This window comes from Pseudonaja textilis, chromosome 4, assembly GCF_049901715.1.
Source record: "Pseudonaja textilis isolate UNSWEBS1 chromosome 4, rPseTex1.2, whole genome shotgun sequence".
NCBI lineage: Eukaryota > Metazoa > Chordata > Lepidosauria > Squamata > Elapidae > Pseudonaja > Pseudonaja textilis.
This window is the reverse complement of record NC_141993.1, coordinates 84,981,143-85,003,545: the sequence shown is the minus strand read 5'-3', so window position 1 is coordinate 85,003,545 and position 22,403 is coordinate 84,981,143. Positions and strand designations below refer to the sequence as shown.

Genomic DNA, 22,403 nt, shown 5'->3' with positions numbered 1-22,403 from the left:
AGGGGTGACAACCTTGATTTCATCGAGGGGCACATCAGGGTTGTGTTTGACCTTGGGGAGGAGGGGCATGGCCAGCTCGACGTCACTTGTGTTCAGGGGCACCTGTGGTGGCCCGAACACTCCGCCAGAGAAAACGGGCTCCCAAGCTCCGTTTTCACCTACGACAGTCTCCTGCAACCCTCTGCCAGTGAAAACAGAGCTAGGGAGGGCTACCCGTGGCCCTCACATGCTCCGTTTTCGCTGGCAGAGACACTGTGGGCCAGTCCTTCACTGTTTCCAGGGCGGTCCTGCGGGCTGGATCTGGCCCCCAGGCCTTGAGTTTAACACCCCCGCCATAGGGTAACTCTGGGCGGCTTATAAGTTACACCCTAGTTAAAACATAACATGTTAAAATCAAGCTTTAAAACCAGAAGCGCATGGGGAGGGAAGGTGGGGTCTGTTACTACTCAACCAGCCACCTCCATTGTGCTGATTCCCCATTGAGGCCCAAAGCCCACTTGCAGAGCCACGTCTTTAGGCCCTTAGGAAAAGATGAGGGTCGGGGCCAACCTCACATGGGGGGGGAAAGTTGTTCCAGAGGCAGAGAAGGCCCTCCTCTTGGACCCCGCCAGTTGGAATAGTCGTGCTGGAGGGACCCACAGCATACCTCCTCTGCCGGCACGAAGGGGAGTGGCCAGTCCCAGTTTTGTAAATCCGAATGACCGTGCTACCCTCAGGACAACTCTACCAAAGGGACGGCCCAGGTCCTTGGGATATGGAAAGATGGGACCCGTTTTACTAGAGGAGTAGCTGTTCCTCTTACCTCTACACAGAACTTAAAATGAATGCCTTGAGAGTCATAAAATGAAATAACCCGGTTAGGGAGATTCACAGTAATTAAGGACCAGTGGACTTCCAGATGAATAGGAATTAATAAGAGGGTCTTTTTGAAGAGGTCCACCTGAAAGGGAAAAAAAAAAACTGCAGGTCATCCATCACTAGGAGCAAGCAATGTATCACCTGCCCACAATGCCGAAGGCATCATTAATTCCCTGAGAACCATAAAGAAAACCACCAGGAATTCCAACAATAAGACAAGAGACAGACTGAGGAAATATAGGGTACACTGCCTGCCAATTTCACACAAACACACCATGCCTCCTTCCTCTTTACCTGGGGTGAAGAATTACTGCCTTCCAAACTAGAGGTTAGAACCTCCATCAACTTAATAACCTTTTCAAGGTTTACATGGCAGGCGGAGGGAGCTGCACAGCCTTCACTGGAGGGGAGAATTTCACAAGTTTGAAGGGTGTCTCCGCAAAGCTTATTTTGGCCCTTCAGATGCAGACACCATCCCCGTTTCTGATTCTCGGGCCGTAACATTTTTTGCATCCCTGCTCTGAGGATGTTAAATTGCAACTGAACAAACCAGGAAAAATGAAACTTATTGCTCAAACATCTGGGCAAAGCTCTCTTCCTCCCTTATACTTATTTAATTTACCATGAGGTTAATTAATGGAGTTGGTCTGGGGAACCTTAAGTAGCCACGATTCCAAGATTGGCTAATTTCTCATCTATTTTTAGGAGACACAGGAAGGTGGAACCTGCGGTCCTGGGAGCCGGTTGTTGTTGTGGTTGTTTTGCTTGCACACGACTTTAGGACCAGGAGCACAGCTCCCTGTTCAAAGCAACCCTTACACCAGGGCTCCCCAAGCCTCAGCTGTGGCCTAGTACCGGACCACAGGTACTGTTTGAAACTGGGCTGCACAAGCAGCGGCAGGCGAGCGCATGAGCATGTGTGATTCTCTCCTCGTGAAAGGGGAAGCCGCTTGCCCCTGCACGCAAACTTATCCTCGCGTGAATGCCAGGTGTGCCTGCTCACCCAAATGGAGCTGTGCACGCTCATACTAAGCTGGCAGGACTAGCTAACACCCAAGAAGATAGGCTCAAGATCCAGATGGATCTTGACAGACTAGAACACTGGGCCATATCTAACAAAATGAAATTCAATGTAGAGAAAAGTAAAGTCCTACACTTAGGCAAAAAAAACCAAAAGTGCACATATAGACTGGGTGAAACCAGGCTCAGTGGCAGTGACTGTGAGAGGGATCTTGGAGTCTTAGTGGACAACCAGCTAAATATGAGCCAGCAGTGTGCAGCAGCAGCCAAAAAAGCCAATGCAATCCTAAGTTGCACTAACAGAGGGATACAATCAAGATCAAGTGAGGTACTAAGACCGCTCTATAAAGCCTTAGTAAGAGTACTGCATCCAGTTTTGGTCATCACACTATAAAAAAGATGTTGAGACTCTAAAACAAATTCCAGAGAAGAGCAACCAGGATGATTAGGGTACTGGAGACTTAAGGCATACTAAGAATGGTTACTGGGCCTGGCTAGTCTAGTGAAGAGAAGGACCAGGGGAGATAGGATAGCGGTCTTCCAATATTTGAGGGGCTGCCACAGGGAGGAAGGAGTCAAGCTATTTTATAAAGCACCTGAAGGCCAGACAAGGCATAAAGGATGGAAACTGAACAAGGAGAGATTTAACCTGGAAATAAGGAGAAACTTTCTGACAGAACAATCAACCAATGGAACAGCTTGCCCTCAGAAGTTGTGGGATCACCATCACTTGAGACTTTCAGGAAGAGATTGGACTGCCATTTGTCAGAAATGGTGTAGGATCTCCTGCTTGGGCGGGGAGGTTGGACTAGATGACCTATAAGGTCCCTTCCAACTCTGATTATCTGTTATCTATACCAGCCTGCCACTCACAGGGAACTTTCCCCCTCCCTCCTGGGGCTGCCAAGCCAGAAAGGATGGGCACTGCTGCTTTGCACCCTCAAGCCAAGTTCTATCTACAACTTTACTCAGGTCCTGCAAAGAGAATTTTCCGTTCTTCACCCAAAACTACATTCAAACCCGAGCTCCCCCGAGGCAGTGGAAGGGTTGAGGCACAAATCACTTTCTGGCAGGACAAATTAGCAACCCCAGGTGGCAGTCGCTATACAAAGAATACTACCGGTATCATTTCGGGCAGCAGTTCCACAGGGATAGCAATTATCTTTTGCCCCTTCCCACTCAAATAGGCAGAAGAGCTCCTAGAACTGCAAGGAACAATTCTTTTGCCCGCTGCAGCTTTGATGACAAACACAACCTCTCTTTAAAAAAGCCTCAACGGCATGCAGACTGCACCATAGACTCTAGCAACACCCCTGATCTGGACAATCTAAAGCAGACCATCAATGCTGTAACGCAGATGATTGAAGGCAAAGGTTAGAGGGTAAGCAACCTCTGAGAAACGGAACCAATTCAGAGCAAGCATCAAGAGAAACTTCGGAATGCGTTATGCGCACGGACCAGGCCACCTCCCTTGCAGCTGCAGGCACGATGACAAGCTGCAGACGGGTGCTAGGTTTGTGCTGCCACCCGGTTGTCTCAACGCATCTCCCAAATCAGGTCAGAAACAGCGCACGACTTGTAAAACAAACTAGCGGGTCTTTGTTGCTCTCTGAACTTGATTGTTTTTCTGCGGAGGTTTCATTACCCAGCTTGGTTAACATCCTCAGTTAGGGCAGGAATGGCGAGCAAACTCCACTCTTTTCCAGCACTGAGGATTGTTCAAGGTATTGCAGCGTAAATTCAGCACCAGAAAAGTAAACACAGATGGCTGAGGTCTCATTTAACTTCTTTATAAACACATAAAAGTAAAATTTACAATACCAGTTGCAGGTTTCTCTAACACGGAGCAAACTCAAACAGAAGCAGACGTGTTACAGGTCCAGAGCAGAGCTCTAGTTTTCAGCAAGCAAGTCATACAGCAGAGGAGAGGAGCAGTTTCATTTTCGATAGACAGACTCAGAGCTTAACATAGTTTCAGAGCTGCAGAGCTTAATATAGAGTCACGCCTAGGCTACTTCTAATTTCAGTTTCCAAACAGCCCTCATTGGCTGACTTAGTAGCTATGCTTATTCATTGACGACCTTGTTACCATGCTCTGTTCCAGTTCATGAATATACTCTGACAATGATGTCACCTAGTTGGGTAATGAAACGTCTGCCAAGAAAACCACCAAGCTCAGAGAGCGCCCACAGTTCGACCAGGAGCTACCAATATTTTCTTCTTTTAGTAAAAAATACTAGCAGAGAGCAAGCTACAAGAACCTTTCCTCTCTGTACTATCTTCCTCTTTTCCCTCCTAACAACCATGGGTAGGGATATGGCCTGAACCAAGAAGGACTTCTAAATTCTGGTGGACAGTAGCCAGATGTCTATTGATGAAATAAGAGCCATATAAGAAGTTCTCCCTAGATATCTCAAGATGGAGGCTTTTAACAGGAAACAATGGAAAAAAGAAAAACAGCAATAGTCATAGGGGAAAAAGAAATGGTAGAGAGAACACACCACTCTGAACACTTCTTTCTTCAGAATATCCCTGATAAAAAGATCATTAGGGAACCAATAAAAATCATACAACACATTATATTTCTTTTTCCTGTACACTTTTTTGGAATTCCAATCAGCTAGACACATTTCGTCCCGAAAGGCACACAAGAGGACAATGAGAGACCCTTGTTGAAACAACTTCTGGGTCAATGATAACTTTTTTAAAGCTGCTTTTTAGATTTATATCCTGCCTCTCCCCAAAGGAAGGCCAAGCAGTTGAATACAGTATTCCCAGTTTTTTTCACCACCAACCTTGTGAGATATATTGGGCTGAGAGTGGCTGACTGGCTAGCTGCAAATCCCTAGGGGAAATTTCCAGAAATTTCCATGGCTGAGGGAGTACTTGAACCCAGGGCTCCTCAATCATCACCCAATTGTTTACATATCCGGGAGGCCAAGCCACCAAACAGCAATTTAAACATTTCCAGCATTTTAGTAGTATAACCAGTAAAAATGTTTGCTGAAATTTAGTGAAGTGATAAAAGAGGAATCTGGGGGTCTGCTGGCGGAGGAGGGGGTAGATTTTTTTTTTTTAAAGACTTTTTGTGCTGTCATCCACATTTTTCATTCCATTTCATTTACCCGCTTTGCATGATGACCTTGGCCAGTGAAATTCCTGGTAAAGGATTTAAAAAAAAATCGTTCCTCAATCAATAAAAGAATGCGTAATATCCTTGACCCAGTCATTTGGGAGTCAATTTTCCTTCTCTCCGGTCATTTATTTGATGCAATTCGCCAAATAAATCAGAACTTTTAATTTGTTTAAAAAAAAAAACGGTGAAAAAAAATCTTCCTGTGTTGACTTATTCAAAATCAGAAATATCGGACAGCATACAATGAGACGGTGTTAAGCATAAAATTAGCATTTTTTATGCAAGGTGGTCTACAGAGAGAAACGTCCATCAGCTCACGCTGTTAAATGATGAAGTAACTCTTTAATTTTGCAACCCAGCCCACTCTACTGAAGATCTGGTAAGCACCTAAGAGAGATAGAAAATTTCCTGGATAAGTGAGGATGGTAATAGCTTAAGGGAGAGGAGAAGCGTATTTGCAAACAAAGCAAATATTGGAATAAATGTTATGCTGTATTTTTCCATTCATGGATGAAGCTTTAATTAATCCAAGGGTCCTTCTTTATTGGTTGGTGCTGGCCACCCTGAACATACGGTGAGTTTGGGAGGAGGCAAAACCCGGAAAGGATTCCGGGGGGAGAAGTGGGGGGAGAGAGCCAAAAGGACATATGCTTAACAGCTTCAGAAGACTCAATGAAAATTCCAAACAATAGTTCTCATTTCTTTGCAATTCTCAGGGAACAAAAGTCTTGGCACTTTAAAAATAACGTGCAGGAGGGGGAAAGATACAGAAATAGCAGAACATCCAACTTTCTGCCATCAGCACCTGCAGTCTTGTCTCTAAAGAATTGATATCGTTAAGTAGGCAAACACACTGTTCTTACCAAAAAGGAAGGATCGAGTAACCCCGCTGTAGACGAAATAGTCGCAGAAGAAACTGGTGAACGCATGAAACTATTTACAGAATTTCTCAGTCAGAACCCAGTGTTCTACCTCTACATTAACTCACGTTTAAGGATCCCAAAGGTGTTTTTTTTTTTTTCAAGAGGCCATTGGACTTTCTGGTTTTTCTTGGAAGGCGTTTCGCTTCTTATCCGAGAAGCTTCTTCAGTTCAGAGCTGAAGAAGCTTCTTGGATGAGAAGCGAAACGTGTTCAAAGGAAAACCAGAAAGTCCAATGGCCTCTTGAAAAAAGGACCTTTGGGACAACCATGACCTGGATGACCGAGAATCTCCATAGACGTTTAGTCAAGTTTAAGAGCTACCTGAGCTACCTGGGGCCCTGGAGAATCCTAAAAAGAAAAGAAATAAAACCAGGAGCCCCTTAGGGAAAAAGAAACACACTGTGGTGATGGGCAATTCCCTGCTGATAGGATCCAAGGAAGTTGTGTGCAGACACAATACATCATGACTAGAGGTGTGTTATCTTCCAGGTGCCAGTCTCTAGAACTGAACAAAGAGGTTAACAAGATGATTCACCCAGGTCATGGTTGTCCCAAAGGCGTATTTCAAAAGGCAACTGGGAGCTTCTTCGTTTTTCCCGCCCTGAAAATGTTTTGCTTCTCATCCAAGAAGCTTCTTGGCTTCTTTTCTTGGTTTCCAAGAAAGAAAGAAAGAAAAAAACTAAGAAAAGTCCTCTTGATTTTTGAAAAGCCAATATTTTGGGACAGTATTATTCAATGTTCCTTTCCTCCTGATTCATGTGGGGATGTATAACATGATCAGAAGATACTTTAAAGAATCTCCTGCCAGGAAGGTGAACTGGGAGGACAAGTAATTTTTTTCATCAAATTGTTCAGGGGAAGGTCAATGAGCAAGTAGACTAAACAAGACTCTGGAAATGAACATCTGTTGTACTGTGGATGGTGAAACCAAAAGTTGAACTTCTACAACAGTGGACTATGCTATCTTCGTGAAGGACTACAGTGAATGTACAGGAAAACTAGGAAGAAATTGTTTGGAAGAAAGGACCTTTCTCATGAGAATGACATAAATCAAGAATCAAAGGCGGACAACAGAAACAGCCCAAAAGCTAACACGCTGACAAGGTCTAGGACAAGTAAAACAAAACACAAAGGAAGAAAACCAGGGTGAGCAGTCAGTGTTTTGTAGGATATTACAACAGAAATACTGGCAGGCGATACTCAGAACCTGATGTTTCTACACCACTGCAGAATATGAAAAGTAATCCAAAGACAAAGATGTTGGGATAAGACATTATATAAACTCAATAGGGATTATGATCCTACAGCATTGGAAGGTTATATAACTTTTCAGAAGGAGAAAACCCAGAAGGGATGAAGATGTTGTAATACACGCGAAGAAAATATGTATTTACACAGTTAAAAACGCAGCATGGACACCCCACAGCAAGTGAGTTTGCCTAAGGCTAAAAGGAGACACAAAAGGAAGAGGTACCAAAAGCAACAAAAGGGATTGGCTGGGGTAGAAACAAAAGAAAAGCCAAAGGTCCAATGGTGAACTGGTAATGGGAGAACTAGACCCAGACACTGTTTTTGATCACACGCTTGTTGCCCCAAAATGCACATCGTCCCTTTGTGGGAATAAAACTAGGATGATTATGGTGTATTTATTTATTCATCATTCATTCATTCAGTGTATGGCATTGTTACATTAGCCAGGAGACCATGATACTAATGCAGAGCAGTAGTTCGGCTGCTTGTTTACCAACAATGTTAGGGAATGGAATGGAATGGAATGGAATGGAATAGATTGGAAAGGAAAGGAAAGGAAAGGAAAGGAAAGGAAAGGAAAGGAAAGGAAAGGAAAGGAAAGGAAAGGAAAGGAAAGGAAAGGAAAGGAGACGAGGAAGAGAAGAGTTGGAAAGGACCTTGGAGGTCTTCAAGCCCAACCCCCTCCTCAGATAGGAAACCCTACACTACTTCAGACAAATGGTTATCCAGTCTCTTCTTAAAAACGTCCAGCACTGGAGCACTTACAACTTCTGGAGGCAAGTTGTTCCACTGATTAATTGTTCTAAAGGTACACGACTGTGCTTTTCCCAGAGTTCCCACAAAAGGGAAACTAGCTTTGCACCAGCAAGGAAGACACGGGGCTTTTCCTGTAGCATTATCCAAGGTGGCCCTCCCTCCAGCGACGCCACCTCCCAAATGAGCATCACGACTAGGTAGGTTCACTGCCGGCAGGATTTAACCGCCACACAAAGCACCAGCTTATCTTCCCACCAATGTGGGACCTATTTATCTACTCGCACAGAACAGGCTTCAAACTGCTAAGTGGGCAGCAGCTGAGGCAAGTTATGGGAGCTCCCACTGTCACGCAGTGCTAGGGTTCGAACTGCTGGAGCAAAGACCATCTCCAATGTCATTAAAATGATGATGATGGTGGTGGTGGTGGTGATGATGTAATGATTAGCACCAATTACAAATACTAGGCACCACAGTTAAAAAAAAAAGGACAGAGAGAAAATGGAATGAGTTCAGACCAAAATGGTTAATGAGACTGGAAACCAAGCCAGCTTTCAATAAATAAATCTAACAGGACTGTTTATACAGAGCTACATAACTCCAGCTCATAAAAATTATACAATGAGAATTAACTATGGCTTGGGAAGTAACTGAGAGCTGAAGTGGCAAAATAAGATGCCCTTAATCTCAGTTTTTTTTAAAAAAAAGGAAAATGCACATTCTCAGTTTAATGAAAATCCAGCCAGGTGAAACTGCTATTTGTGGCTGAATTCCAAATGCTTGACACAAAGCATGAACAAAACAAAACAAAGTTCTACTACACAAGTCAAGTAACAAAATCCAATTTAATTTCTAATTCGAAAGAGCAGAATGGAACATTTCGATTTCTGAAGCCCGGGTCTAAATAAATACTTACAAAAGCTATTTTAACTTCAAAAGAATTTGAGGGAGGTTTGGCCTGCACAAACGACTAAAGTAATCGCATTTTTGTGATACTACACTTGACTTTAGCCAAAAGGCAAAAAAGACGTTTCCTTGGTCTGTTCCCCAAAGGATATCCTCACCAGTTATACCATCAATGGTCCCCTTGCGGCATACACTTTGGTTTTGACCCAGATTGATATTTTTATAAATGGGAAAAGTTCATAAACATAAAATTCACAAATTTCAGGTGCATTTTTTCCAATGTTCAACACTTCTCACCTGCCAAGGGTTGTCAAGATCAGGAAATAGGATCATACCTTTTTAGTCCATCGTTTCACCCCATTATATCCTTTGGTTACCAGTTGTCTATGGAAAAAGCTGTTGAAGAAATGAACCTATAAAGACAGTTTGGTAAGCAGTGAATTTACTGGTCCAACCAGAGCTCATAATTCCAATACTGGACTGAGTCCTCAACAGTAAAACTACTGCATGTAATAAGAGAAGGAAAAGGGCCCATCTTTAGACATCTATCTGGTTTTGTACATCAACTAACAGGATAGGTACAGACTTCAACAGATAGTTAGGACTGTATGAGCCAGAAAGTGGGCTGAGGAAATATCCAGACCCCTCACATCCTGAACATAAACAATTCCAATTTTTCCCTTCAGGATGCTGATATAGGGCATTGTGTGCCACAAACTAGACACAAAGAGTCATCCCCCCGGCCGAAGACACAAGCCTGAAGGTGATGAATGAGACTTCATCGAAACGTCGCCTAGATACTTCCAATTTTACGCGGGAGAAAACCCGAACAACCAAAGATCCACATACAAATACCTGCGAAAACCTCAATATATATATATATTTGTTTTCTGAGGTTCTCGCAGGTATTTGTATGTGGATCTTTGGTTATTTGGGTTTTCTCCCATGTAAAATTGGAAGTATCTAGGCGATGTTTCGATGAAGTCTCATTCATCACCTTCAGGCTTGTGTCTTCAGCCGGGGAGACTACACACCAAAGATACATTCCTTTATTCTCAATTGGCCAATAAAGTCCTCCCCTCCCCTCCCCTGTTCTGCTCTACTCATTCTATTCTAAAACCAATTTATGAACCTAAGCATAAACATTCAAATAATATTCATAAAAAACATATACACAACATAGGCAGCTTAGACTGAGCACTTCAGTTACTCTACTGTTCCCCACCATCACCCAACTTTTCAGGTGATTTGACTGATTATAAATAATTCTGTTTGATAAATAAACCAATTCTCAGGTGGTGGTGGTTGTTTTGATAATTCTTTATTTTCCTACCTGCTCTTCCTTTGGATTTTATTTGGCTAATTTTACCTAAAAAGACAAAATGGAGGATACCTACCTTATCAGGGACTGCATCCATTATTAGCTCGCCATACATGTTGATAATCTGAAATAGTTTAGAAAAATTATTTTTTATACAAGAAAGACTATTATGTCCAACGCATAGTCATCTTATGGAACATAAAGAAGTATATATCAAGTTCTCTATGCTTAATTTACAACATGCACAATCCAGTTCTAGGCAAAGGAAAAAAGAAAATTAATATCTCACATTGATTAAAAAAATGATTATTTTCTCTTATACCATAACTTCATAACAGTTGAGGGGGAGGGTGTCAAAAAAATGTTATGTTGGGATGTTCTACATCCATGTAGCATATTCTGGTATTATTACCTGAATCTAATATTTCTACAGACATAAATGATAGAAAAGAAACCCAGAACTTCTTCAGCTGTTCATTATTTGCCTAAAGCCCAACTCTGCATATTTTCCTGTACTTACATTGAAATGAAGCATATGAATGCATCCCCTTCAAAGTTCTCCAGATAAAAAGATTTTAAAATCAAAGGCTACCTTGAATAGCTGGCTCCTGTTTGGTGTGAGTGTGTGATTTGTTTTTAAAGTCCCACTTGTGGATTTTGTATAGCGAATCACACAGATCATGTCATGACCGGCTATAAGCCGAGGCCATATACGGGTCCAGTATCTTGACTTTTTTTTTAATATAAACAGTGCTACACTTCAATGATTAGATGGGCTAGATATCGGTATTTGAACATAGATCTTTTTAACATTTGTACTTTTTTTTTCTGCCTGCAGGTGTTTTATTGTTCTACATAAAGACTTCAAGTGACTCTTACTGTGCAGCAGAGTTCGCTGGTTGATTTTGGTAAAGTTCCCATTACATAATAGTTCTTTTGTTTATAACAGAAATGGGCGGCAGCTCTTATACAGGCCTCATCATTATTATTTTCAGAATTATAAAGGAATGCTATTAATGAAATAGGCTAGGTAAGATTTCATTTGTCTGGAGCAGTCCTGGTGCATAGTGGCAGATGCGTCTGAAGGAATCGAAGAGGGCAGTTACCCCAGGTGGCACCGATCTAGAATGCTTTCATTGAAAAAAGTTATTAAATGATCATGGTGATCAGAACAAAAATGGAAAGATGAATGACAAGCATCAAAAGAATATAAGAAGATGCTTGAATAAGCCTGTGATTCCACCAAGTCTTGAGGCAGCAGCGATGAGATGGGATGTTCCAAGCGCAAAGCATTCTCCGTTCTTCATTAACATTTGCATTTTATTGGGTTTTACTCATCTAGGTGAAATGTTTATACAGGTAGTCCTCGACTTACAGCCACAATTGACCCCAGCATTTCTGTTGTTAAGTGAAACATTTGTTAAGAGAGTTTCGCCTCATTTTACGACCTTTCTTGCCATAGTTGTTAAGTGAATCACCACAATTGTTGTTAAGTGAATCCGGCATCCCCACTGACTTAGCTTGTCAAAAGGTTTCAAAAGGCGATCACATGACTTTGGGACACAGCAATGGTCGTAAGTATGAGTCAGGTGCCATCTGAATTTTGATTCCCATGATCGGGGGGATGCCCCAAAGGTCGTAAGTGTGAAAAACAGTCCTACGTCATTTTTTACACTGCCGTTGTAATGTCAAAATGGTCACTAAATGAACTGTGCTAAGTCGAGGACTACCTGTAACGCTAGTCCATATATATGGTAGCACCTACGCTAAATAAATAAATAATATAGTGAATTCCAAACAGTTTGGGGAGAAGACCTCACAAAGGAATCTCCAGCGTCCACCAGACAAAATCACTGCATTTCACATTTGCTGGTTCAGGGAAATGATTTGCTTAGAGGTAGTCCTTGACTTGTGAACTTGTGACCTTACTGACCAGTCTTACTGACCTACCTGAAAAGGGGGACTTAGGACCCAGATCCAAAGTTCTGACAGTGACCCCTGCACAGTCCTGTGACTACATGTGGTTGCTTGGCAACATGCCATATTTACAGCCGTTGGCAGCGTCCTGAAGTCACCTGACTTCCTTCCGGTTTTCTGCAAAACCGCAGCAGAGCGAACAATGGATCCGCTTCGCTATCATGTGTCAGCATTCCAGCAAACCTCCATTCCAATCAGTAACTCCGAGACAAACATATCTCAAAAGTACCTTTATTAGAATAGCACCTGGCACATCTGTGGAATCCCGAATCTGAAAGGTTTCGGACTTCACACAATTCCCAAACAGCAAATCCATCCCCCTCCCCCGGCCATCATCACATCACATGGGCCAATCATGATCCGTCCAAAAGTAAGATCCTTTTTTTTATCCTATGCCATATCCAATGACCTTGGATAGAAAGAAGAAGATGACGACCTTGGACAAAAGAATTTTATTTTGTCTACTTAGAGCTACTCAATTGAATCCACCACCCTACCACTTGTGGCAGCATGGAAATAGCTTCCAAAACTGACATCGTATTCACTTAACAACTGCCACCAAAAATAAATAAATAAACCCCACCCATGAAATCAGGTCAGTTGTCATTTTACAACCATTACAACCTACAACCACAAAGGCAGGCTCCATTACAGGGGTAACTATGTCTCAAAAGTTGCATGAGCCGTGGTGGCGCAGCGGTTAGTGTGCAGTGCTGCAGGCTACTTCTGCTGCCTGCCGGCTGCCTGCAATTTGGCAGTTCGAACCTCAACAGGCTCAAGGTTGACTCAACCTTCCATCCTTCCGGGGTGGATAAAATGAGGACCCAGACTGTTGGTGGAAAATATGCTGACTTTGTAAACTGCTTAGAGAGGACTGTAAAGCACTATGAAGAGGTATATAAGTCTAGGTGCTCTTGCTATTTACCCTGTTGCTCCTGCCTGAAATACTTCGTCTCACAAGCTTAAGGTATTAAATAGTAAGGTTGCGTTAAAAATAAAATAAATGAGTTTCATTGGCTGTGGGAACAATACGGCCTATGCTGTTCCTTGTATGCTAAAACATCTTTTGGCATTTGTAATGTTTATCAGCCTCTAAACTTTCATCACGATAGCGAACATCTTTGAGCAGAGCAGCTGATTCAAGGTCACTCTTGCATACAGCTCAATTCTTCAGGAACTCTGCAAGTAGCTAATGCAAACAAATATAAAATAAAGGAGAAAAAAGGAGAACCCCCCCCCCCCGGTTTCTTCACAGCAGTTATAATTATATTATCGCACAGTTCCTTTTTTTAATCTTCTTCTTTGAAAGTTTCAATAACAATCGTATATAAAAAAGGAACTCTGCCAGCAACAAATAATCCATTTTAACTCCTTGGGGGGGAAAATGCAAGATAAAAATTTGATAAATAACCCTTTTTTCTTTCGTGGCCTTCTCAGAATTCAGCAAAAATACAGTATACAGATAAGAATAAAATGTGTTCCGAACTAAAGGTTTGTACTGAACTTTTTATCAGTTAGCTAAAACTTAACATATCTATCTTTTGAGAAGTTCCTTACTTCTAAACCGGAGTTCTACAGAAACAAGCAAGATGTTCTCCTTCATAGGATTAGCACTTTAGAACAAATATATCACACAGTAGCCTAATGTAATACAAATTACACATTTTTGAACAGACATGCAGGCACACATACCTTAATTCTAGGAAAAACTGGATTATTTGCAAATACATTCTCACAACTAATTAAACCAAAAGCTATAGATTTTCCAACACAACACAACACAACACACACACAAACAGACACACCATTTTGGCAAGTAAGCATTTAAATCACGTCTTTAAAAAAACATTTGTTCCCATTTTCAGGCAAAGATAGAGATCATCACTTAATACATTCAAAGTATAGGAAAAAAAAGAAATTGTTCGGTTATTCTCTTTAGAGATTCATCGTATCTTGCTGTTCTAATCATTTTTCTTTACGAACATATTTTTCTCAACTGCCTACGAATGCCATTTTAGAATCTGACGTTTTAGCTCTCGCATTTCTTTATATAGGTCAAGCCATCTTCTCCCACCTGAACAACCTATCCAAAATGAATTTAGAATTCATTCAAATATAGCTGTCACCTACCTTGTAGATTAGTGGGGTCAGAACAATCTGAATGGGCATTTATTACTTACTCTAAGTTTACTGAATGGTATGTTACACATTACAAAAAAAATAAGATGTTGAGACTTTGGGAAAAGTGCAAAGAAGAGCAAATTAAGATGATTAAAGGTCTGGAGATAAAAACAGGAAGCAGGGTGGCAAAAAATTGGGTTTGGCCAGTCTAGAGAAAAAAAAGGACTAGGGGTGACATGATAGCAGTATTCCAGTACTTGGGGGGCTGCCACAAAGAAGAGGGGGTCAACTTATTTTCCAAAGCACCGGAGGGCAGGACAAGAAACAATGGATGGAAACTAATCAAGGAGAGAAGCAACCTAGAATTAAGAGAAACTTCCTAACAGTGAGAACAATTAACCAGTGGAACAGATTGCCTTTAGAAGTTGTACGTGCTTCATCCCTGGAGGTTTTTAAGAAAAGACTGGACAGCCACCTATCTGAAATAGTATAGGGCAGGGGTCGCCAACCTTTTGGACCTCAGGGACCACCAAACTCATAATTTTAAATCCCAGGGACCACTACCCGGTTCTGAGGGCATGGCCTAATTTGTGGACATGGCTTGGTGGTCATGTGACTGGCTGGGCATGGCTTGTATGTAAATATTATAAATGTTTATATAAATATTGAATTTTTTTTAATAAAAAAGAGCAATTTTTACCCAAAATCAGGCAAAGCAGGCAGGCAGATTGAGTTGCTCACAGAATCACAGATTCATTCAGAGATCTATCTATCCGCGATTGGCTAGCTCAGTCGGTCACATAAAATTTGCTTGCAAGCAAACTCACAAAATTAACTCACAACACACCATGTATGTAAATATTGAATTTTTTTATAAAACAAGAGCAACTTTTACCCAAAATCAAGCAAAGCAGGCAGGCAGATTGAGTTGCTCACAGAATCGTTCAGTGATCTATCTGCCATCGGCTTGCTCAGTCTCTCAAATTTGCTTGCCGTGAGTCTGCACTGAATAACAGAACCTTCAGTCCTAAGGGAGGTTCAGCTGTACTTAAAAGCAGAGCCGAAGATCTAAAGACTAGCTAAAAAGCAAGCAATCCAACCATTTCCTGCTTTCTTGCTAATCTAAATCTCCCAGCACAGCAGAAGAGCTGATGGTTGGAAAAAGGAAAAATAGCAATTTTAGTAGACAAGTTTGCCGGGTAAGGAGTGAGTGGGCGGGGCGGGTTCCCCATGGGCCATGTGGGCTGCGCAGCCTTGTGTTTCTGCACAGCCTGGATTAATTGCTTTGGGGGGGTGCTCTGGGGGTGAGATTTCTCTGCGGCCCACCAAAATTTTTCGCCGCCCACCGGTTGGCAACCGCTGGTATAGGGTCTCTTCCTTGAGCAGGGGTTGGACTAGAAGACCTCCAAGATCCCTTCCAGCTCTATTCTGAATGATATTTCCAGGTCTAAATTATCAGAGATTGTTCTGATGGTTTGTTATATATCTTTATGGAGATATTCTCTTGTTAGCTGGACTGAAAGTATCTCCAAAACTCCCTTTATAAGTTCCTGTGGTCCCTATTCAGGGTAGAGTCAGGGCAACTGGATGGAGCGGAGCGTTGACTGGCCGGATCCCCTTCCTGATGCCACATGGAGTTCAGAGCAGATATTTTTATTCTGAACCTTATGAGAGAAACATCTGCCACTACTTAGGATTGAACTCTCGACCTTCCAAGTGGGAAGCAAGCATCTTCACCATTAGGCCACCATGCTGCTCCCTGAAAGTTCAGCTTAGAGGATCCTTACTTTAGAAAGGCCTCTGTTGTGTAACACTGGCAATTCTTTCGAACACATTCTTCTAATATGTACAACCAGAGGCTCTGAACCTTTCTAAATAAGTGAGCACAACATTTTGAAAGAATTTTGGGCTCTTTCACTGAATGGTTAATTAACATCCAGGCACGGTCAGCAACAGAATACAAATCCACTGAAACGCTCCCCCTCCAATATTGCTTGGTGCTTCTTAGGACATTTTCCAAAGAAGCCAGCATTCCATGCAACTACCTGATCGTCAGCAAGCACCGTTTAAATCAGATACATCTTAGTGGATATTTATAGCAGAGTCTCACCTGGTCATTTAGCCAGTTCTGGCCATCAAGCGTTGTCAAATCATCCATATCCAGCATGTGCTTATTATAAAAGACCCGGAAATTACAAGTGGGAGATTTTGGATGCCTGGTCTGATACTTCATTATTTCTTTAGTGATGAATGGCTTTCTGCAACAGAATTAAAACAGCCAACGTAAAGTAATCCTAGTACTTGTGAGATACAGGTACATAAACCCATAAACATGGAATCTGGAATTAGCAGGAATGAGCAAAGCAGAAAATTATAGAGAGTTACTAACCGATGAGAAAAATCTTCATTAAAGACTTCCTTTAATCTTCCCATAACGTCTTTTTCACAAAGTGGAACTAAGCTGCCGTATTTCTTTATTACTTCATCTAGGAATCCTTCAAGGAAAAGATTGGTATATTAAAAAGTTGCAGAATTAAGTACAAAAGAGCTGGCTAATCTATTTCCACAGACAAGTTTCAATAAACCACTTTTTCATCTAGACAATACAGCACAAAATCAATCCGCAAGGTTAACTGATAAGCATGGTTGGTCAAAGATAGCACAGGTAGTCCTTGGCTTACAACAGTTCATTTAGTGACCGTTCAAAATTACAAGAGGACCGGTTTTTATTTACAACAGTTGCAGCAACCCCGTGGTCATGTGATCAAAATTCAGACACTTGGCAACTGGCCTTTTGTGACCTTCTGACAAGCAAAGACAATGGGGAAGTTAGATTCATTTAACAACCCTGTTACTAACTTAACAATTGCAGGGATAAGAAAAGTTGTAAAATGGAGCAAAACTTAGTTAACAACTGTCTTGCCTAGCAACAGAAATGTTGGGCTCAATTGTGATTGTTAGTAGATGACCAGCTGTATTGGAAGTAGACCTAGGATCCCAGAAATATGATTTCAAATCATAACGTAACATGAAGAAACAAAGTAATTTTCTCATTAAATCCAGCAATTTCATGCTTACTTCCGGACAGTGAACATCAGAAAAGAGACAGCGGTATTTCTCATAAAACCCACAATTCCTAGCCAGGAAGTTGGCTTTGGACGTACTTGCTGTAATGACTCAGAGCCGGAATCCTGACAGATTCAGAAGAAATTAGGGTAAACAGCCATAATCTATTGATCCAAAGAAAAGTAGATATTGTCAACTCATAAAATATTTCTATGGTCTTTATAGAGTTGCTAATAGAAAGGGAGGGGGGAAAGGGGTTTGAAAGAGCAGCTTGGAAATCGAAAGTGCATTCCATGCACAGTTTTTCAGAGATAGTAACTAGATGACTAAAGTTTCTGCTATGCAAAAACATAACTGGAGAACATGATTGATGACTCTTGGCTATGGATGTGTCTCATTGGAGACAATGAATTATGTGACTCAGAGTAGGCTACACCCAGGCAGTGCCAGACATGTTAACTCCCAATAAATCCTTTGAAGTTTTTGAAGTTTGGCTCGAGACTCATGATTTAATTGGGGTAACTGCCGGAATCCTGATAGATATTGTATTCAAACAAATGATTCCAGCATTTTAAAATGCCTTACCAAAATGTTGCCAATAAAATTTATAAATCCAATCTTTCTGTATTTTAAGGATTTTGCATTTTTCCTTTGGTTCCTTTTTTTTAGGTCTATAATTGTTCTCTCTATAATTAATTGCTACTTTAACAAGTATTTCAAAGAGTCTCTTTTCCAGAGTTTATTTTCTTGGAGGTTAGGTTCTAAGTGAAAAAAAGAATCGCTTCACCCAATTCCAATCACTGTTCTTCTACACCACTCCAACACTTTCTTTGTTTTTTTGGCTGTCCCAGCTTCATGGCAGCCATAATGGCTGCCTCTCCTCTTCGTCATTGGATGGGAGGGAATCCCTGGGTCCAGCTGGAGTGCTGCCGCTTTCTTTAAACTGCAGGGTGCCCCTCCTTTATTTGTCACCCCTACAGGGTGACTTTAGCCCCCCGGGGGGCTCCCACAAGGATTCAGTGCGGGTTCGCAGAGATCCACTCCTCAGGTCCAATCCCACCACAACGTCAAACCAGAAGTCACTTGTTTGAATATTGACTATTTGTAAAAAACGGAAATCTTTTGTGCAACACTGAAATCTAAGCTGAAGGTGCCATCTACTGGTGAAAGGAATATATACTAAACTCTTATAACCTTGGAAAACAATGATAAGACAAGGACACAAAAGTGCATCTACATAGCACTTGGAGATCTGCTGGGTTATCTATATTTTTACTTTATGGCTATTGCAGGTTTAATTGTGAGATCTTGAAAGACATTTAAAGCAAGTGATTTTTAAAACTAGGATCTAAGACTGAATTTACAGAATGGATTTAAGGAGACATTTGGAAATCTTCCTGGATCATTTAAATGGAACTAATTAACTAACTGTGGGATACAAAAAATTATAACCACTGCATCCCCCTGAGTAGCAACACCACGACTGAGCAAATGGTCTTTAAGCTGGCTCTTGGAAGTCACAGACAATTGAGACTCTGGGTCAGTGGCAGACTATTGACAGGCAATTGAGCAATATTCAGGCCTATTAAAAGACAAGATGTTACACCAGGGGCAGATGACTGGATTTCAAAAAGAAATGCTATTGATGCTTCAAAGTATTTATGATACGTTAACAAAGAATCACAGGGAGATAAAAAAATTTAATGCAGGACATTCTGGGGAAATCAGAAAATGTTCAACAAGGGACAACAAATAAAGATCAGAAAATGCAGGAAATAGAAGAAATAATAGAAAGAGCAGAAGAAAAAACAGACCAGATAAATCAACAAGAAGAACAAGAAAAGAGAGAAGACACTAAAGACCTATGAACCAAATCAGGGACAATATATATTAAGAGATCAAAAAATGGGATTGGATAAAAAGAAGACCTTTTTAAAGAGAAGATAGGGGCTTGGGCAGACCACCCCTCCCCTGGAGAGATGGCAGCAAAAGATAATAGAGATGGAAGAAATGTTCAGGTTAAATAGGAAAGATGTAAACAGAGACAAAGACCCAAGGGAGGAGTTTGGGAGGCAAGCTAAAAAAAAAAAAACAAGTAAGAATTGAAAGACTAATGCAGACAAGAGATGATGGTTAGAAAGGGAATGTTGTTTAATATAAGACTGGGGTTTTTTTTGAAAGCTAGAAGTAGGAATAAGATTAAGGGAAATATTATTATATAATATATTAAAAGTAATAACTAGATGTAAAGATTAGATGTTGACAGATGGTACCATTATGAATGTCTAAATAATATTGTGATTGTTATTAGAATGGCACACCAAAACACTGAACTAAACCATTATGAATGACTAATAATTATTAGATATGTTTAGCAATATAACTAAGATCATCTAGTACTATGGTCCCAGTCAGATAGATGGGGGAAGATGATACAGTTACAGAGCCTGTTTATTTAAATCTAGGATGGGAAGCATTTCTAGACAACAAGAGATTCAACAAGCATCATCTAGGACATTTGGAAGAAAAGATCTGTCTTAATAATGAAAGAAAACAGGCTGTTTTCCCATGCGTTCCGTTAATGAAGGGATGGGTGGGGAATATATTATGATAAGGAAGCAAATACCTTGGGTGATTGGTCTTCAACTACAAAGTGATTGGTCCAATCACCTCTTTCGAAACACTCATTGTAAATAACTGTAAAAAGCCAGTTTGGTCTCCAGTGGTTAAGGTTAGGTTGTTATGGCAACAGGCTAGAAACTGGAGATGGAGTTCAAGTCCCGCTTTAGGCATGAAAGCCAGTTGCGTGATTTTGGGCCAATCAGCAGGAGATATGAGTTCTAATTCCGCCTTAGACATGAAAACTGACTAGGTGACTTTGGGCCAATCAGCAGGAAACAATGAGTTCTAGTCCTGCCTTAGGCATGAAAGCCAGTTGAATTATTTTGGGACAATCAACAGTAGGCATGAAAGCCAGCTGGGTGACTTTGGGCCATTTACTTTCTCTCAGCCAACTCACCTCACAGGGTTGTTGTTATGGGGTAAATAGGAGGCAGAAGGAGTATTAGGTATGTTCACCGCCTTCAGTTATTTATCAAAAGTAATAAATGTGAAACAAAGGAAAGAGAGAAGCATGCAAAATTACTTGTGTATTTGATATCCACATAGTATTTTTAACTGTTTTTATATGGTTAAATTGCTCTCAAGTCAAATTGATGTGATATTCAAGATACAGTCATGAAAATCTATACCAGATTCATTCACCAATCTCTAGTAAAAAGCTTATGTGCATTTTCATTATTAAAGTATCAAATTTGTTCATTACATCAATGATAAGTTTGCTTTACACCATTTCTATCTCTGAAATTCATGAAATACTAGAAGTATTTCATCCACTACTATATTCAGTAATTTATCTTAAGTTGATTTTGTGGCTTCCTTGTTGATTTGTTACATCCACAAATCCAACTGTGGCCACTTAAAGACTTTGAAGCAGACATGAACACATTAAGACCACAATAAGCGTTTCAAAGGCATGCGTGCATAATTTGGTCAGATTTAGACAGGCAAATATAAATCAATTTCCTCATCTTAAATCCATACTGAATTGTTTCCACATTCAGCCTGTTTTTTAAGAATGAAGTTTTATGCTTCTATATTCATGGAAGAATAAATGCATTTTAATACACGTTTCTCTTACTATATATGTTTTTGTCTCAAGCTCTTTTTGCCAATATATTCATTTCTGCATAGTTCTACTTGTATGCCTTCTAGAAATGTCTCTCTTTTTCTCTCCCTTTTGCATATTAATGTTTGCACAGTAATGCATACAAAATTATGAGAACTGCAAATGCCAAATAGTTCTACTTGGATTCATATACTGAGACAGATCTGCATTAAAATGAGAATCAACTTCTTTCCCATAAAATGCAATACAGGGTTTCATTGTGTTTTAAAGACGGAACTGGACAAACACATGTCTGATCAGAATTTTGAAATTTATTTTTCAACTCATCTACCTGCATACTTACTGCAAGGACTCCGATCTTACTAAGCCGCCAAACGACCTTGGAATTTAAAGTTATTGAGAGCATTCATGAAACCACTGCCACAACAGGCTGTAGGATTCAGGTGACCCTGAGGGCACAGATAAACCCTCAAGCATCCTCAATGACTCTCAGAAAGAGGACTAATGACCAGATGACCGCAAGGAATATAAATCATTCCACTTTCTGTCATTCAATTAGAACTGAAGAAGCTTCTTGGATGGGAAGTGAAACATCTTCAAGGAAAAACAGTTTGCCTTTTGAAAGAAAGCACCGTTGGGACAACCGCCACAATAAGCATGAAAACAGAAAATATCCACTGACAGGAAAGCAAACTAGGGGCCCTGTTTTCGAACACCATCATGGTTCCTATATCCGTAAGTCAGCTTTGGTTTTTCTTTTTAAAGGGAAATAGGCAAACCATGAAACAAAACACTCCATAGTAACTTCTCCCCTCTAGAATCTTGGAGATGGGACACAGAACCATTACTGGACATTAAATCATGCTTTGTTGGCAGCCTGCTAAATTTTCACTTTTAATTAAAGTAAAACAATCTAAAAAGAGACTAAACTAGATTGGTTACCAGTAGAGGTGTTCCTAGACATATTGAAATCCATTGGTATTTTACAGACCTCTCTGCTTTACTCTAAGGGTTTTCAAACTTGGCAAGCTTAAGACTTGTGGACTTCAACTCCCAGAATTCCTGAGCTAACATGACTGGAGGAGGAATTCTGGGAGGTGAAGTCCGCAAGTCTTAAAGCTGTCAAGTTTGAAGACCCCTGCTCTAATATGTCTGCAAACAAAGGGACTCAAAGGAAAGGAACAAGCAGGAGACAAAGAGAATTAAATATTCCCTATAATTTCTACCTTTTTTTTTTTTTACTATGAACTGGTAACCTGAATTGTCAGCTCTTGAAATGCCCCTTGTTTCATAGGCGCAATACATATTTTTTGCCATCCATCTATACCAGGGGTGTCAAACTTGCGGCATCACGGCGGCTTCGCATGACTTTTTCTCCCCTTCG

General features: G+C 40.8%; 1 protein-coding gene across 8 annotated transcripts in view; it reads right to left on the bottom strand.

Annotated features, from left to right (window-relative positions):
* Positions 1 to 22,403, bottom strand: part of SENP5 (SUMO specific peptidase 5) — a 48,432-nt gene that overhangs the window by 11,769 nt on the left and 14,260 nt on the right. For all 8 annotated transcript variants that reach the window (XM_087933545.1, XM_026718873.2, XM_087933547.1 and 5 more), the window contains 5 exons: positions 16,655 to 16,760; positions 16,376 to 16,523; positions 10,244 to 10,291; positions 9,182 to 9,259; positions 803 to 940 (listed from right to left, as the gene is read on the bottom strand). In XM_087933545.1, coding sequence (XP_087789671.1) covers positions 803 to 940; positions 9,182 to 9,259; positions 10,244 to 10,291; positions 16,376 to 16,523; positions 16,655 to 16,760 — 518 coding nt within the window. The remainder of the gene's footprint in view (positions 1 to 802; positions 941 to 9,181; positions 9,260 to 10,243; positions 10,292 to 16,375; positions 16,524 to 16,654; positions 16,761 to 22,403) is intronic.